At 33.4% G+C, this 18,639-nt stretch overlaps 1 protein-coding gene and 1 pseudogene across 3 annotated transcripts; one reads left to right on the top strand and one right to left on the bottom strand.

Annotated features, from left to right (window-relative positions):
• Positions 1–267: 267 nt before the first annotated feature.
• On the top strand, positions 268–16,725 carry ZRANB2 (zinc finger RANBP2-type containing 2). 3 transcript variants are annotated; one of them, XR_005647733.1, is made up of 11 exons: positions 268–423; positions 3,380–3,432; positions 3,519–3,627; positions 4,838–4,920; positions 7,540–7,616; positions 7,897–8,031; positions 9,210–9,379; positions 10,838–10,924; positions 13,024–13,182; positions 14,216–14,285; positions 14,831–16,725. XR_005647733.1 is itself a non-coding variant. In XM_039838592.1 (11 exons), exons 1-10 carry the CDS (start codon positions 368–370, stop codon positions 14,243–14,245), a joined length of 963 nt encoding a protein of 320 aa, XP_039694526.1. In that variant the 5' UTR covers positions 268–367; the 3' UTR covers positions 14,246–14,285; positions 14,831–16,725. The 3 variants fall into 3 exon arrangements, 2 of the variants coding, with proteins under 2 accessions (XP_039694526.1, XP_039694527.1); XM_039838592.1 differs by having other exon boundaries at positions 14,212–14,285; XM_039838593.1 differs by having other exon boundaries at positions 283–427; positions 14,212–14,285.
• On the bottom strand, positions 4,228–4,346 carry LOC120583413 (uncharacterized; annotated as a pseudogene).
• Positions 16,726–18,639: the final 1,914 nt, after the last annotated feature.

Genomic DNA, 18,639 nt, shown 5'->3' with positions numbered 1-18,639 from the left:
CGTAGCTCCGCCCATCGGAGCTACGAAAATACTTTATTCCGTGTCCTCCCGCCTGTAGGGGGCTCTACAAGGCTTCTAGTGCCAAGCAGGCCTCCCTCCTGGGGTATCCGTGCGGCGCCTGTCAGTTTAACTCGAGAGAATAAATTTGCATTATAACTTATTTGGCCAGGAAAAACTCATACAGGCATCTTACTCTGGCCGATAACGTTTAAACTCAATCCCGGCCGACTGCCCTTCTTATCAAACCTTGAGGCAGTGGTGGGTAGGAGTCAGGCGGTGTGGGGACAGCCCCAGAGTGCCGAAAGTCCCCGGCCCGCTCTCTCCTGTGAAGACGTAGCTGCGGGTGGTTGTGGTGGCGGCTTTCAAGATGTCGACCAAGAATTTCCGAGTCAGTGACGGTGACTGGATTTGCCCTGACAAAAAGTGAGTTCATAAAGGGTCCCGAAATGGGTTGGGGTTTGTCATAGGTGGAGGCTTTCCCAAATAGGTTCGACATTTTCCTTTTTTAAGATCTCCGGTGCAGTAAGCCGGGTTGAGGCGGCGAATCGCTTGCCTCCCGGGCGGGAAGGAACCTCCGAGTCTCCTCATAAGGAGGTCTTTCGGAAACCTTTGTTTTGAGTGTGTCTCCAGCGTTTTTTAGACATTATGTCTCCAAAACAGCACCTTTTTTTGGAGAGTGAGATGGCCTCCCTTTTGCCCCCGTCCCCCCCACATCCCACCCCCGCCCCGCCAGGTTTCAGCGATAAGGAAATCTTAGTTGAGGCCAGCTTGGTATTCGATCTCCTCCACGTGACTTTTCCCTGCAGAACTTTATCTTGTTCCAGGAAAGCGCTGCTTTTTTGAACTAGTCATTTTTCTTCTCATCGTTCACCTTCTTTGTTTTTTAATTCAGACTTTTCTTCGTAGTGTTTATATTTTTCACAAACACTACTCTTCTTTGGTTTGGGAAATATTGATTTTTCTTTTATTGACCTTTAATTTCCCCACAGGAGTTGAACCTTTCCCCTCGTTAGAGCCAAACGGCCTGAGGCCTTTTTATCAGCTCAGCCCTTGAGAATACCTGCCGCAGAGAACACATGTTTTAGTGGCTCTGCTTTTTTTGACATTGTTGCTGAAGCCAGTGTGCCCTATTAAATGGTTAGTAAGTTTTTATTGAAGGGTGCTCAAATAGGTGTACCTATTTGGAAATATCTGGAAGTTACTATTGAAAGTAATTGTCAAAAATATTCAATGCACAACTCATTTTCAAATAAAAACCTTTAATTTCTTGTACCTAAATTAGCCACAGATATATAGAGTGTATGGTAGTTAAAAGGAAAAACTGAAGCAAACAAGCCTGGATTTAATGCCAGTCCTATTGTTTGTTGACCATGTAACCATACAGAGGTTATTTAACTTTGCTAAACTAGGGTAGAATGGATTCTTTAAAATAAATACATGAAACAGAATAGTGTGTGTATAGCAATGATGAATAGCAAGTGGTCATTGATAGCTATTGATAGTAATTTTAGAAAGTTAAGTCACCAAATTGTCACTAAAGGAAATTGAGTTCTTATTTCCCCAGTATTTCTTTTCTATCCATATTTTAAGCAGTGCTTTTTTTTCCTGTCATAAGTTGATAGTTCTTAATTGCATAAAGATTAAGATGACCTGAAGGATTTCAAGTCTATCTAACAATATTGAGCAGAACAAAAGTGATAATGCTATGAATGGCATTGCTCTAGGTGGTAAGACTCTTTGAAAACAAAAGGATTGAACAACTTTTGACTTTTGTTGGTCATTGGTAGAATAATGTGCTTTTGACAGCCTCATTAATGACAACATAAGCAAATATTTGAGGACAGTCTAAGAATGCATTTCAGCTCACTTGCAAATATGTGTATAGAGTATTATTTCTGCAATCTGTATAAATCCAGAAAACATTTTTAGAATGTATTTTCAGTGTCAGAAAGGATATTCTTTGCAGGAAGAAAAAAAACTTAAATTATTTGGAGTGCTTTAGTGGTCATTCCATATTTCACATCTACCTAAAAAAAAGTAGACATTTTCTAAAAATTAAGCTTTGCATGTCATTCAGAGTATTTAACATGCTTTTACTGATATTGCACATGGCACTATTCAGACCATGTTAGTAAACCTGATAACTTTTTGTTTTTATGTTTGCTGAATATAAGCATGTTATTCCATGTTTCGAGGTTATTAGTGTGTTTTTTGTTTTTGTTTTTTCCCAACTAGGTTTCAGAGGTTTGGTAACCCCCCAAAAAACTTAGTTTCCTTATAATTATTGAACCTATTTACATTTTTAGTCAATATAACTTATCTTTTTTTCCTTATCATGCCACTTCCTACTTGTAAAAAGGGTGTTCTGTCAGGGTACATGAAGCCTTCTGTGATGTATTCATTTTCTCCACATTGGTCCACCCTTAGGATTTTGTATTTCTCATAATGCGTAACACATTTTTGTGTATATCTTCTTATTTTATATCCTAGGAGTTATTTTGAAGTTTTTTTGGAACTCCCCGGTTCCTCATCAGTAATTGTTGAACTGGGGTCAGCTATCACTTCAGCTTTGCAAGGGGATTTCATTTTCTTTACAATCATATGCCGCTTAAGGACAGCAAAACATTCTGAGAAATGTGTCATTAGGCTATTTTGTCATTGTGCAAACATAGGATGCACTTACACAAGCCTAGATGGTATAGCCTACTATACACTTAGGCTACTACACCTATGGTATAGCCTGTTGCTCTTCGGCTACAAATCTATATAACATGTTATTGCACAAAACACAAGGAGATTAAGTCAACTAGTAACATGGTCATTTATTATCAAATATGTACTGTACAGTATATATAACTGTACTTGCTGTATACTTTTAAACAACTGGCAACATGCTAGGTTGGTTTATACCAGCATCACCACAGATGTGAGTAATGCATTACACTACAAAGTCAGTAGGCGATAGGTATTTTTCAGCTCTATTGTCATCTTATGCGACAACTGTCATATATGCTGTCCGTCGTTGACCAAAACATCATCATGCGGTGCATTACTACAATCAGTGATAATGTGCAAATAAGAGGACACTTAGGCACAGAACTCCTAAGCAACTTACCAGGATCACATATAACTAGAAAGTTAAAGATTGGAGTTTCTTATCCTAGACTTGAGACTTCAGATCTTATATTTTTCCACCTAAGTTGTAAAGATTTTTTTTTTTTATAGTTCATATTGACATTAACGTGACTGAGATGGCTTTAGACCTCCTGGCTCCAGGTATATAGTGAGGGAGAACTCATTAAAAAGTTGTACATATAGAATTTTAAAAACAATATTAATTTTAAAAATGTCTCTAAGTATTTTTTACTTTTACTTTCAGATGTGGAAATGTAAACTTTGCTAGAAGAACCAGCTGTAATAGATGTGGTCGGGGTAAGCATTTAAGGAAGCTTCTGTTCAGACTGTATATACAGATTGTTTCACTATTTCCCAAAATTCATGTTGCATTTTTTTCCCAGAGAAAACAACTGAGGCTAAGATGATGAAAGCAGGGGGCACCGAAATAGGAAAGACACTTGCAGAAAAGAGCCGAGGCCTGTTTAGTGCTAATGATTGGCAGTGTAAAACGTATGTGTTTCAAATTATCATCCACTCTTCCATAATACTATAACCACTACTTGTTAATATTACCAACTGTTATTACTCACATTGACAAGCCAAGGTAACCTTTAAATCAAAGATCTATTGATTGCTATTCTGTATCCGATATATAATTTTAAAGAACTTTTCAATTTAATTTTTTAACAGTAATATAGTTGTTACTATGAGGGAATATGTATACTAGTAAACAAATATAGTTGTTACTATGAGGGAGTATGTTGACCAGTAAACAAATGCTTAAAGTGAGCTGACGTTTCCAAAAAAGAATGAAGAGGTTTTTAAAAGCACCAAAGCCTGCCTCTTTCTATTACTGAAAAATCTCAAAAACTTTGTCTCCATTAATGTGAAATACACCATAAAATTTATATTTCCTGTTTACAAAGTAATTTTAGAATCATGCATGCCATAATTATTCCTACTTAGATAAGTTCCTTAATATTTTTGATTTTTAGGTTTTGCATTGATTTGTCCGACTTCCATTTTTTCTCTTGTGCAGATAGATCAAATATATGTGAAAGAGGATTTAATCAGAAGAAGGTCTTACATAAATATCTTTTTTTTTTTTAACGCCTACAGCACCCGGTCTTCCTAGGTGGTCTCTTATCCAAGTACTAACCTGGACCAACCCTGCTTAGCTTCCGAGATCAGATGAAATTGGGTGTGTTGAGGGTAGTATGGCCGTAGACACACAAATTTCTGATCCTTTAGATATTATATTGAATTTCCTACCAGCATTTTAAGACCGGTTTTGGCGTGCTGTGGAATTCAGTGCTTGAACTGGTTTCTTAGAAAAAAGTTAACATTGTTTGGAGGGTACAATCTTATTCTTCTTTGAGTTGAAATCAGAGATTGAGAAATTAGTAGAATCTTTAGTTTAAAATAGTAATCTTCTAAAGCATCAGAATCCCTATAGATATAATTTTTCCCTCATAAAATAACAAAGGCACTTTTCATGCTATATAGCTTTTACTTCTTGGTTAAATAGTTCAGTCTGTTGGAACCCACATTCTCTCCAGAAAATGTGCAATAGTATATTTTCTTTGTTCCCAATAGACTTAGTAAACATTTTTTTATGGTAACAATTTCATCCTAGTTTTTATTTTAAAATTTAGAATGTCTAAGAATTTACAATTTTTCTTGTAATTAACTTCTAATTTGATATTTTTAATTTCTAAAGTTGCAGTAATGTGAATTGGGCCAGAAGATCAGAATGTAACATGTGTAATACTCCAAAGTATGCTAAGTTAGAAGAAAGAACAGGTAAGATAAAAACACATTCTAACTAAACGATTTTTAAAAAACTAAAAATTGAATTGACAATATCACCACCTTGTAAGAACCCACTGATTAGGATTCTGTTTATTCTGCCTTTATGTTTTTGACTTTCATTTTACTCCTCATGCTCAAAAAGTTATCTTTTGTTTTATAGTTTATAAAGTACAGTATTAGGGAGCCCTATCCTAAGAAATAGTGATATTAGGATGCTTTTCAAAATGCTTTATTCCCCTCCCTTTCCCCTCACTGGCCTAGATATTTGTTATTAGATGATAGAGCAATACCACTTTTCTATTTAAAGTCATTTGAGAAACTTTTTTAAAATACAGATTTCAAAACAGCTATCAAACTTCTTTGGGGGTGGGTCCCGAAAATCTGCAGGTGATTCACATGGAGTTTGGTAACCATTAACCGAAATAATAGCTTACCATTGCTTCTGTGTTATCAGTGGGGAGATGAAGATATATACCTAATAGAGTATGGTTTTCCATTTATCAGCAATTAGTCCAATCACATTACCAGTATACTTCAAATCTGGTTTTATCGTGCAAAGACTCATAGCACACAATCAATGTTTTTTGGTTTTTTTGTTTTTTTTTTTCCTATAGTCACCTTGTTAGACAGACTTAGTAAACTACTTCCCTGTTTTTTCTTCATCCCTGACTTTAGACCACTTCCACTCTCTATTTAGTCTCTGGAGATAAGAGACTCACTAAAGAATCTTGGACCTAGCCCTTCCAGAAATGCAACAAAATGCTAGTTTAATCCCTACCCCACCCCACCCGCTTTTTTTAAATTTGTAATTCCTATGTGAGACTGTTGTCCTAGTCTAATGTCCAGGATTTTTTAGTCCTCAAATCCTACCCCACTCTTCTCATTCTCAGGAAATGAGCTTCCTTTGTACTGATTGGGTAAAGCTTTCTAATAAGGATCTCTCTTTTTATTCCTCCTTTAACCTCTTTAAGATATATTTTTCCCCCTTTTTTTTTAAATCTTTTTTTATTCCACCACTTCTGGTTGTTTATTGTCTCATTTTTAGTTTTCTCCTCTTCTGCGCTCTACCTGGCCACAGAATGTTGAAGTTCTTCAAGATTGAATCCCTACGCTCTCTCTTTGCTCTGTATTTTCTAGGCATCTAATGAACCCTAAGTTTAAGTAAACATTAGCACACCGTGGTGCCCAAATTCATGTCTTCGGCTCAGACTTCTTCAACCCATATTTCCAGCTGCCTATTTATCATTGCCATGTAAATGTCAGACTCATATTCAAACTAAATTAATGATTTTCCCCCAGTACCTGGCCCTGTTGTAGTCATCTCTCTTTTCATGATTAGTACCACCTACAACATAAGCGCTTATTACATAAGCCAGAAACCTAGATGTCCTTCATAATTTCATTTGTCCTATACCCTGGAAAGACTTTTCCACAGCTACCCTAGGCAGAGATACCATATATCTTGTCTTTGAAAAATAGCCACTTACTTGGTATCAGTACACATTTTATTCCTGCCCAGTCACCGCTAAAGGTTTTTTTCTGTTTTTTGTTTTTTTTTTAGCTAAAAACTTTGTTTAAAACTATTATTGCTACTTTTAGGGTTAAGTCCAGACTTTGACAGTTTTAAAAAAATTATAATCCCCCAAAGGCTTTAAACTCTTCATATTCTCTGACCTATTTTTGTGACTCTTTCTTTAAAGTTTCACTATCTTATGAGAGCTATAGTCTTAAGTCTTCACTACCTTTAGTCATTATCTTTTTTTACTCGGTGTCTTGACCCCTTTTCAATTCCCAAGAAGTTGGCTTTGCTGGTTAAGTTGAAGGTGTGAACTAACTCACTATGTTGCTTTCCAGTGTCTCTTTACCACTCATAATAAGGAAGTCCAAAGTTCAGGGGAGCATTTCCAAAGCATGGGACCAGCTATGAATAAAAGAAAACTTGATGTACTACTTCTAAAAGATTGCTCACTTCTCAAATAGTTGTTAAGTAATTTACTTAGCTATTATTTTTTGGATTTGAGGGTCATTCCTGTTATTTTTGTTTTTATTTTAGATTGAGTATATTTTAATTAACCAGTGATACAATGTCTCATGAGTAAAGTTGACCATAGAGGATGGAGGGATAGAACAAGGGAGAGGTTTCCCTGGGCCCCAGAGTTGGGTACATAGCTATTAATACTCTCATCTGTGTGAGAAAACTCGATTCCGGCTGTGGCATAGTCCTTAAACAATTATGCTTACATCATCATCCAGGAAGAATATACCTTACATTTTATCACAGGTTTTCAAACATCAGGACTTCCATGATCTTGATTCATATTCAGTGTCAGCAGAGATGAAGAGGCATTGCCTCTCACTGACAGTTATTGCTTTCCTTTTATATTAATTATCCTTTTGCGGCAACATCATGAACATAAGATCTACTGACTAAATGTTTTGTGACAGCAATCTCTGTCATTCTTTCGATGCTCCAGTTCTCATAGTTGACCAGTAAGAGTCCCTTCAAGACCATTCTTAAAGCCATTTTCTCTCTCTATTGCTTGGAGACGATTTTGAGATTTATTTTAATGAATTGTCACAGGATAACAGTTTATGCCCTCCCTTTTTTAGGATATGGTGGTGGCTTTAATGAAAGAGAAAATGTTGAATATATAGAAAGAGAAGAATCTGATGGTGAATATGATGAGGTAAGCTATACATTAGTGTATAGGGTGAATACAAATTAGAAAAGCATGTTAGAAAATACCAAGTTCAAAGGAAAACTGTTAAATATATCTTATTTTTATAAGTGCACTTTGAGTCTTTTCCAAAAACTTGCCATTTGTAGGAAATCATAATTGACTTTATATAATTGTTATAATGGACTTAAAATATATATTGATTCAAATGCAAAAATAATTTTTTAGAAAAATGTTAACTTTAATATATTTTCAGTTGATAGAAATATTATGAAATCTTTTTCTCTAGTTTGGACGTAAAAAGAAAAAATACAGAGGGAAGGCAGTTGGTCCAGCATCTATTTTAAAAGAAGTTGAAGATAAAGAATCTGAGGGAGAAGAAGAGGATGAGGATGAAGATCTTTCTAAATATAAATTAGATGAGGTAAATGATTTCCTTATTCTATTTATTTCCCCTTTGTCTATTTCCACTGTAGCATAACAGAATATTTTTGAGCACCTTTGGTTTATGGTGAAAATATGTTCTGCTATGTACTCATTTCTTCTCACAAAAGTTTTGAGCTTCCACTCTGCCAAGCGCTATTCTAGCTCTGGAGATTAATGAGGCATTCTTCTTTTAATGGAACTTAAAACAGCAAATAAAGTTCCTAAGTAGGAGTCAAGTTGGCAGCATTCAAAAAAAATGATACATAGGCCAGTGTGGTTAGAGCAGAGGGTAGAATGAGTGATGAAAGGGCCAGCGATGACATCAGGTCTGGTGGTATTTGTTCTGTGGGTCTGAGTGTAAAATTTATGGTTGGATGTGTAGATCCAGGCACCTTGGAGCGTCCGTGATCATAAATCTCCCAAATACAACTAAAGAAATGGGGAACAAATTTTAAAGTTTTTAAGAAACAAAATATAGTTATCTGACTTGTATTTCAGAGATGACTGTTGATACACAGTTGACCCCAACAACACAGGTATTGAACTGGCCACAGGTCCACATATTTGTTTCCCCCCCCCAGTAAATACTGTAAATATATTTTCTTTACGTTTTCTTTTCTCTGGCTTACTTTATTATAAGAGTACAACACATAATATATGTGTTAATTGACTGTTTTTGATCAACATTAGATTATTATTGGTTATGTTTTGGGGGAATCAAAAGTTATGTGTGGATTTTCAGCTGTTAAGGGCATCAGTGCCCCTACCTCCTATGTTCAAGGGCCAACTTGAACATTGAATAATTGGGGAGGCACAGTGGATTTCCTGAGTTAGGGGGACCACCTAAAAGATAACTAATATAGTAGAGAAAGAATGACACACTAAGGGAAATGGAGTCAAGGACTTTTATGGGAGTAAAATTGAAAGTTCTTGACAGCATATTTGGTGTAATACATTGTAACAGAAAAAGAGGAAATAAGTGCAACATGTAGGTTTACTTTGAAATATTTGAGACAGTCATCAAATCTGTTTTTCTGAGACGAGGAATGTAATAGGCAGATTTCAGAATAAATTCGCTAAAATATCCACATGGACCTGTCCAATACATAGAACTGTTCATCATTAGAGGGCATTAATATCTAAATGTCAAGTATAATTAACTCTGAATTTTTTTAGGATGAGGATGAAGATGATGCCGATCTCTCAAAATATAACCTTGATGCCAGTGAAGAAGAAGATAGTAATAAAAAGAAATCTAATAGACGAAGTCGTTCAAAGTCTCGATCTTCACATTCACGATCTTCATCTCGCTCATCCTCCCCCTCAAGTTCAAGGTCTAGGTCCAGGTAAACGGGTACAGGTCAAGGGTAACACCAGTCAAAATGTCAGTATCTAACTTCTTTATTTATAAATTTTGTTTTTCTTGACTGAAAAGATTTCCTTTTTCTTCTAGAGAGTTTGTTCAAGTCACTTTTTAGAAAATAATTTTTTAGTGCCATGAAGTTATTGTCCATTATTTTCAAAATTGCAATCTTTTTATGAAACTACCACCAGGCCTTTTATTAAAATAGACTTTGAAAAGTTAAATCATTACATATACGAACATTACCTAAATAAGTTACATTCAGAAATTTTTAAAGGGAAACATTTGTTTTGACTATTAAAGGCTAGCATAAAAATTTTCTAGGAGTTAAATTATTGCTTGTTACACAAAGCTTTGATAACTTACTTTGGTATCGGTATTTTGAATAAAGGAGAAAATTCATCTATTTAAGTTCTGTCGACCTAATGCTCATAATTTTGAAATGTTCAGAGATAAATTAGAGGATTCAATTGGTAGTATACGTGGATATTATTTTAGGAGGAATGCAGACTTTTAATATTCTCTTGTGTGTAATCAATAAGAATTAAATTTTAGGTGAGAAAAGTAGTACCTTATGTAAACAATGTTTCATTGAAGAATTCTTCACAGTTAACTGAAACAGTGGGCAATGAATTTTAATTGTATTTAGGAAAAAATATTAGCTAATTAAGTATTTAAGAATTAGTTAATTGTTAATTGAGTACCATAAAGACTGAAAGCTAAAAAGAGTAATTATAAAGATAGTAATTTTAAGATTAAAATGCAGTCATCTTTTGCTGCAGGTTATTTTAAGGGATAAATTAAAGGTGTAAGATAATGAATTTTATTTCATTTGCGATTTTTGAAATTTAAATGGACCATATTTCTGCTTGTGTTATTTTTCAGTAATATAATTACCTAAAACAATGATAGGGTTGTTAATGTATTTTCCCTTTAATTCTCTAATCTTTGAGTAGATAAACAGGTTTATACATGTCAACATTAGAAGCTTCATATTCTAGCTAGTGACTGAGGAAATAAAGGAATTTTATAAGAGACGTTGATAGAGATATTTCAGAGAAGTTAATATAAACTGCAACATTTAAAATTTTTGGATATGTAAGTCCTAGATTACTTTTAAATATTATTTGTGAACATAAGGTAGTGTTAATAAAGTGGTAATGCTGAATTTTTATTTATGCAATCTTAAGTGACATTTAGAGTAATTTTGTCAAACTTGGAAAGTGCTAGTTGATTATTTTCAAAAATTATCTATTACCTTAAGTTTTGGCATAAATATAAAAACTACAAAGTTTATTTAAAATACTGTGTTTTGAAAATATCTCAAATAGTTCTTTTTATATGAAAATGAGTTCTAATGAGTATCTTTCTTTCAGTGTTCATATCACAAAGCTCAATTAAGTGGTCCTGGGGAAAAAAAAATCCTTCCATGTTGTTCCAGGTCCCGTTCAAGAAGTTCTTCCAGTTCGCAGTCAAGATCTCGTTCCAGTTCCAGAGAACGTTCGAGATCTCGTGGGTCGAAATCAAGGTGAATGAGGTAGCATCTCTCTGTATAGCAGAGAGAAAAATATATTTAAAGGCTGCAGGAGGTGTTGCTGCTTTTTTTCCCTCTTATTTTGCTTCTATTTGTCGATTTTATTTTAGCATTAGAAAACTAATGCTCTTGCCTCAGCTTAATTTTCTCACCATGAGATGTTTTCATTGCCAGCAATGTGCCAAGACATTCCCATGATTGAATTAAGGCGGATATTTTGCATTGTGCAAGGTTTGTTATTTTTGTGACTAAATACGATGAAGTAGGAAGATGGAGCCAATTCTTATCACCAAATCTCTCATATGTTAATGTTTGCAGCAGTAGTTGAATTAGAGGTTTGCAAATAATGAAATGTTTACTGCCATTTGTAAAAGCAGGAAAAATAACCTTGTCTCAAAACAGACTTTGTTTTGCAAGGCAATTGTTGCAGTATTTACAGAAACAATTTATAGCAGATAAAGTTTCTATAGGGACTTATACATATTACCATTTCTCTTTAGTATTAGGATATTATAAACAGTATGTATAGAACAGACAAATTCCACAAACTAAATCAAGAAAGGTGATTGATTAGTCAAGGGAGAATGTGGTCTTACTTAAGGTTAACTTCAGGTTACATTTAGAGAATGTGGTCTTACTTAAGGTTAACTTCAGGTTACATTTACTGTTAACTTCAGGTTACATTTAGTCAAAAATGCAGAGAAAAAGAATTTGAAAAACAGCATATGAGACACTTTTTTTTCTAAACTGTCAAAATATGTTGCCTTTTTATGTTAATTTATCGATCTATTGAAGGCATCTAACCATGAATAAGAAAAACGACTACAATTCCACTTGTGTGAAACTTTACACTGAAGTTAAGTGGTAGCTTTTTTTGGTAAAAAATAATTATTAGCTTATTAGGGCCAAATCTGTAGCATTAGAGAGCAACTTCAGTGTAACAACATTAAGAAAAGAATGATATGCACACTAGTATTAAGCCAATACAAAATAGAGAGCAAATGAAGTTATTGTGGTGGTAGTGGTGATGATGGTGATGATGATGGTGCTGATGATGATTGCTGATGATGATGTGGTGGTAGTGGTGAAGATGATGATGGGTGATGGTGATGATGATGATGATGATGATGATGATGATGATGATGATGTTGATGATGATGATGATGTTGATGTTGTGTTACCAATGTTTTAGTCCTTTGAGTGCTTCTTAGGTGAAGATTCCTAAGTCCTAGTACCCTTTGGGAAGCATTAGAATTAAGCTTTACAGAACAATCTTCATAATCTTTCCAAACATATTTTCATTGCTTATAACTTTCCAAAGAATTCTCCTTTTGGGCTTTCTGAGTTTATTTTAAGCCCAAAGGTGAATTTTTTGGGAAGTTTGAGCTAAATTACTTCAACCAAAATATGTAAATGAAGAAAAAAATTTGCATTTAAACATTTGCACATTTACCTCTACCTAAAACATGTGAATGTCAACACTTCATACTTCATGAATAGTGGTCCTTCATAAAAATAGTTAATATAAATCAAATTTTAAAGTTACTTTTTATTTTTTTAATATTTAGCAGTTTAGTAATTACTGTTCTTTCTCATTCCTGTCCCCATATCCCTGCTTTTTCTGTAGCAACTTAATAAGTTTTTTAATTCCACAAGCAATTGTTATGTTTGTTTTTCTTGGGAAGTTATATATGATACATATTTCTTTTACAAATGGAAAGTTGTATTTTCTAGACATAAAAGCATGTAAATGCAGTTATGTTTGGTTTTGCTATTTATGTATACTTTAAAACGAAAGTCATATGTTTTAAAAAAATTTAAAATTCTACTTTAATGTATTAAGCTTTTTTTAAGTGATGAACACATCTTAGATTTTTAAAAAGAGATGATATTAAAGTAAATATTAAAATAGAATTGTTTTCATGGTTGAACCAGAAGTCTTCTATTGAGTAAGCAGTAAGTATTTCTTCTTATAAAATTTTCAGTTATAAATCCTGTTTTTTGTTTGTTTGTTTGTTTGGAGCTGTTAACTAAATGATCTGCTTCACTTCTTCTTTTAATGAAATGTTTGATTTGTTTCTCAATCAATGAAGATCCAGCTCCAGATCCCACAGGGGCTCTTCTTCCCCACGAAAAAGATCTTATTCAAGTTCATCATCTTCTCCTGAGAGGAACAGAAAGAGAAGTCGTTCTAGATCTTCTTCATCCGGTGATCGAAAAAAAAGACGAACAAGATCACGGTCACCCGAAAGGTTTGGGTTTCTGTAGAAATAAGAATGGGTGTTAAGTGTTTAATGGATTAAACTTCCTAGTCAAGAATTAGATTTTCATAATCTCCTTTATTGCAATTTTAAATTACACTTTTCCACTTCGCAGTTCAAAAAACATTAATGACTTTGTTTATCCTGTGTGCTTTGATCAAGGTTGCTTAGAAAAGTCGTAGATCAAACTATTTTCTTCCACTGCCTGTTCATTTTATTATTTATTATTATATATATTTATAGCCAACTCTCGGTTATTTCTGTTAATTTTAATATTTTAATTCTGAAGCAGTATGTTGAAGTATTTTAGAAGTTGAGTTTTATATGTATTAATTATGCTATTAAATATTAGAAATCATAGGATTTTAGGGCATCTAATAAATATTCTAGATCATTGGAAATCTGTCCTTCAAATGTGTGTAAATGCATTTTCACAGCACATTATTTTATTTCCTTTATAAGGAAATTGTTCTTGTAGCTAATCCATTTTTCATCTTGCAGTACAAATCTCTTTCTTTCTGAGAAAGACCTTTACTAGATTGTTATCTGTATTGACATTTTTAAATTTGTAGAGCGTGTCATCTGTCAGCCTTTTGTACAACAGGCTAATTAATTATTTAGTTTCATTAACTTTGTCTTGATTCTCAATGTGTATATAGTCAGTTTAATGGCTTCTTTTGTAATGTCGGCAAATTTTCCTTAATCCTTTCAGCTTGTGAAAGTAAAGATTAGGTAAAGTTTGATTATTTCCAAGTTCCGTGGTAGGATTACCTCATGATTCCTGCTTGACAGAATGATTAGTTTTGCTTCTTTGCACATTTTAAAGTTTAGATATTAAGGTTACACTCACTTTAGTCTGGTTTCTCTGCATTTGGGTTTTTGTAAGAAAATTATTCCATATGTGAATGAAATTCATTCTGTTGCTTTCTTACCACTTCTGCAAATTTTTATCTTAGCCACATATAATCCACTTAGCTTGTTGTCATCTAAACTTAACGAACATGTTCTCTATTCCATAAGCCAGGTGATTGGTGAAAACACTAAACAACCCTGAGCCCAGGGCCAACCCCTCGGAACACCACTACTTTACCCAGGTTGATATATTGACTTATTCATATTAGCTGCATGAATATAACCCTATAATTAATTGTGCAGTTGTCTTGTGAGACCTAGATTTCCAAAATGTAGTTATTTGTGAATATATATTCTCATGCTCAGGAGCCTTGCTCTATCTGTTTTACATATAGACTTACCACACTCTCTACAATGTTATTAGAGATTGTTTTAGTCACACTTCCATTACCAAGTTTATATTCCTTTGTTGTATATTATCTGTAATTTCATATACTTTTGCAAGGCTTTTCCTCATTACCTTAAATAATTGAGAGGTGGCTATATCTTGAAATGAGAGATTTTTAATTATAGAGATTTTTAAATTATACTGTTGCTGGACTCACATCCAAGATCTAAACACTAGTTAATTTTATGTGTATAAGTTTGTATCTTAAATTTTAATTATTTCTTTTGCCAGTAAAATAATGAGGTTTAATTCTTTATGTTCTCATAAAGTCTTATGGATGAATGCTGATATCCACCATTAGCTTACTAGACTACTTGCTTTCTCCATTATGTCTTACAGGCACGACAGGTCATCTTCTGGATCATCCCATTCTGGTTCCCGTTCAAGTTCAAAAAAGAAATAATGTATTAAAATTTACATCTTAAAAAAAAAAAAAGTCCAGTCCAGTGCATGAAGCATATTTTTAAAGACGTTGGTGTCTTACTTCGTCAAAAGTGCTAAATCTGCTAGTAGAGGTGCATGCCTTTCATTGCTTTTCCGAACAATACAGCTGTGTTTATTTGTGAAATTAAAGGTAAATAGTATTTTAAGCCATAATGTCCCAAAGTTAGATGCTCTTTTGATCATTATTTACAACCATTTGCTTCATTTAAAACCATCTCAACTGTAACAGAGTACTTTGTTTCATAATTTGAACTCTTGTTTTTCTCATTTCCAAGCTATGAACTGTTTATTGACCTAAGACAGGATTACCTAGGCTTGCCTGAATTTTGAGCATGGGGGCAAGACTGTGGTAAAGTAATTGGAAACAATCTGTTTATATTAATCTGAGAACAGGAGTCAACCTGTTTATGTTAACGTATATCAAAGTGATGCTTAACAGAAAAAATTAAACAAGTTGTAAAACGGCCAACTGGAAACTTCTTTATTTTGAAATTCCCTATGCTAAGGGTGCCTTAGAAGCATTGTCTTTCTTTTATTCAGTTTTACTTTTTGCACCACCACATTTAATGCAGAAAAATCTTGTGAATTGTAGCAGGAGAAAGATGTTATTCATTGCTCCCTTTCTGAGACATAATTTTTAGTAAGAACGACTTAACAGTTCATTTCTTTGCTTATATGGTTGTCTGATGAGAAAAACATCTTATTTCAAAATGTTTATCTTAATATTTTAAAAAGTTTTTTGTGATGTTCTTTAAAAATCTAGTTATCACATGATAGGGTAGACAAAGCTAAATCACAGTTAATGAGGAATAAATTGAAGAAATCTTCTGAATTATATTTCTCTTTGGGTGAAAAACCAATAGAGACATTGTGACTTTAAGCAGACATTTCCCATGAGATATTTAACTTTAAACATGCTGCATAAAATTATCTCCTGAGCAACAAATGAATGTTTATTTCTGCATGACATGAGCAGAAATAATTGTTCCCTATTCACTTCCAATTATTTATGGCTTAAAATACATTCAGAATTTTGTTTTTCAAAATTAATAATCTCATCAGTTGAGCTTTATTATATCTTCTGGTTTAAAAACAGAAAGGTTTCTCTTAACAGTATCTTCAGTGACAGTGCAAGGTAAGTATATTAAGGGAAATCAACAATTGTGCTTAGGAACATTTTTTTCTTGGGATCAATACCCATTTTTTCTTGTTATGGTTTTTTTTTTCCTTAACATTTAATGTCTTCTGCAATTAAAAATTAAAATGTTTTAAGGTGTTTTGTAGACAAACCAAACAAAATTATATTTGTTTTTTTATTTTAAAATGAGTGATTTTCTTCTTGAATTGATCTAAAGATGAAAGTAAAATATGTAAAAATATTTTGATGATAATTTTACAATGAACATGCCTCTTGTTTTTTACATCTTAATTTTCTTTGCTACGTTTACTGTAGTTTGCACAAGAATTTTTCTCTCTTGTAATTGTGCCTCAGACTTCTTGTAAGTCCACCTTCTAAATTGCCCAGATGATTTTTTAGATTCTACGTGTTGTTGGTTTATTCTTGTGCTTTCTGTATTTAAAACTTTGGCTGTACTAAGCAAATGCAAGGTTATAAATTTAGCTAATCGTAGTTTACAGACAATTCAGATGATTATGATTTCATTTGGTTTAACTAAGCTGTACTAGTTCATTTCATAAGGAAATGATGCTGTAGACAAATGTAAATAAAGCTTGTGAGTCAAGCATAAAGTGATGTTTGTTAGAAATAAATTAGAATTTTTAAGCTCCGATTTAGTATTCATTTTTTAAGCTATTCATAGTTTTATTTGTTACTTTTCATTGTGTATTTTAAACTCTTTATATTCATTTACCTTTTATACACCATCTTATTTTTATATATGAGTGTTTGGTTTAAAACATTACAAAGTGTGATCACTTATAACCTTGGGTGCTCCAAATTTTTGTGACTTCTTAAAAAATGTAGAGTACCCAAATTAGTTTAATACTTTTTACCAGAACATGACATACCTTATTTCATATTCCATAGTGTGCTTCTTGAATTACTCTTAAAACTGTCACTTTATAGCTCTCAAAAACTATCCCTTCTAACTGCTAAGTTTTGTTAAGTTTCTATTTGGAATCCTTTTTATATATAATTTTTAATTTTTCAATTATAGTCGGCATACAATATTATATTAGTTTTAGGTGTACAACAGTGGTTAGACATTTACATAACTTAGGAAGTGTTCACCCCAATAAATCTAGTACCCATCTGACGCTATACATTGTTATTACAATATTATTAGCTGGCTATATTCTTTATGCTGTACTTTATATCCCCATGACTATTTTGTAACTACCAATTTCTACTTCTTAATCCCTTCCCCTTTTTAACCTACCCCTCAACTCCCCTCCCATCCGGTAACGATCAAAACATTGTCTATATGTTTGTTTCTGTTTTGTTTGTTCTTTAAATTCCACAAGGAAGTGAAATAATTTGGCATTTGTCTTTCTCTCTTCTACTAACTCTACTCAGCACAATACCCTCTAGGGCCATCCATGTTGCAAGTGGCAGGATTTGACAGTTAATTATAATATCAAGAGGGATGGATCCAAGTAGCATTAAGCCAAGTTTGTAGTCACTGACCAGTAAACATATTATGATTTTTTTCTAGCCACACTGAAGCACATGGGTGCTTACATGGGATACAAGGTATTATACCATTATACACAGATAAACATGTAATAAGTAACAGTTCCCAAGTGTCTGTATTTAGCAACATAAAAAGTAACAAAAATATTCATAATAACCAGGTAAATTCCTAAATAGTTTGTAACTAAAATATATCTAAGATTGTGAGGAAAGCTGTATAGCATAATTCAAGGAAATAAAAAGACATGGATTTAAAGCTAAAAATTTGTAAGATGATCACTTTCCCAAGAGTTCAGTCTGGTAGGGGAACACGTGTATAAAATATTTTATGGTACAAAGTCACTGATAAAATGAGAATAATCAACCTTGCCTGAATAAAAAGGTAAAACTTAAGGAAATTGACTTGAGTAGTCTTGCAAGACAAGTTTATAGATGAATAAGGTATGCTGATTTGTGAAGGTTCAAGGTTCTATCATGTCTTTATGGGACAAAAATAACTGGCTGTAGGAAACCTTGGGAAAAGAAGGAACTTCATAATTCTATCCGAATTAAACTACCACATTGAAAACTGAAAACAGTGACAAGTTAAAAGACTTTAATGTTGTACTCCAAACAGAGACTTTTATACCTACCCCCAAAATGAAACATCTATTGCCTCTTATCAGTGGGGTCATCACAGAGTCTTCATACCTTCAACTAGAATGAAGTAAAGTCTGCTTTAATGGGTGTGATCCAGTTGTAGAATTGGCAGTGATACTGGATTTCTATCTATTTTCCCCCTGGAGTGGAAGTGCCTGTTCTGAATTTTTAGGTCATGGTTGTTGTATGACCCTGGGTGTATTCTTTATGCCTGACACATACAAGTATGCAGCAAATATTGGCTGTTTTTTAACTCTTACTCATGACTTCAGATACTTCATATATTCTAATCCTCAGATGTTTATTTCCTACTACTTTCTACAGTGCTAAAATCCATTTTTCTAACTACTTTGTGTCTCCCTTTAAAAAAACGTCAGTTTCACCATAACTAAATTCTCGCCAAAGTGTCGAC

Source organism: Pteropus medius, unplaced genomic scaffold (genome assembly GCF_902729225.1).
Source record: "Pteropus medius unplaced genomic scaffold, Ma_sr-lr_union100, whole genome shotgun sequence".
NCBI lineage: Eukaryota > Metazoa > Chordata > Mammalia > Chiroptera > Pteropodidae > Pteropus > Pteropus medius.
Note: the sequence above shows the minus strand (reverse complement) of the source record. Positions and strands in the feature narration are given on the sequence as shown.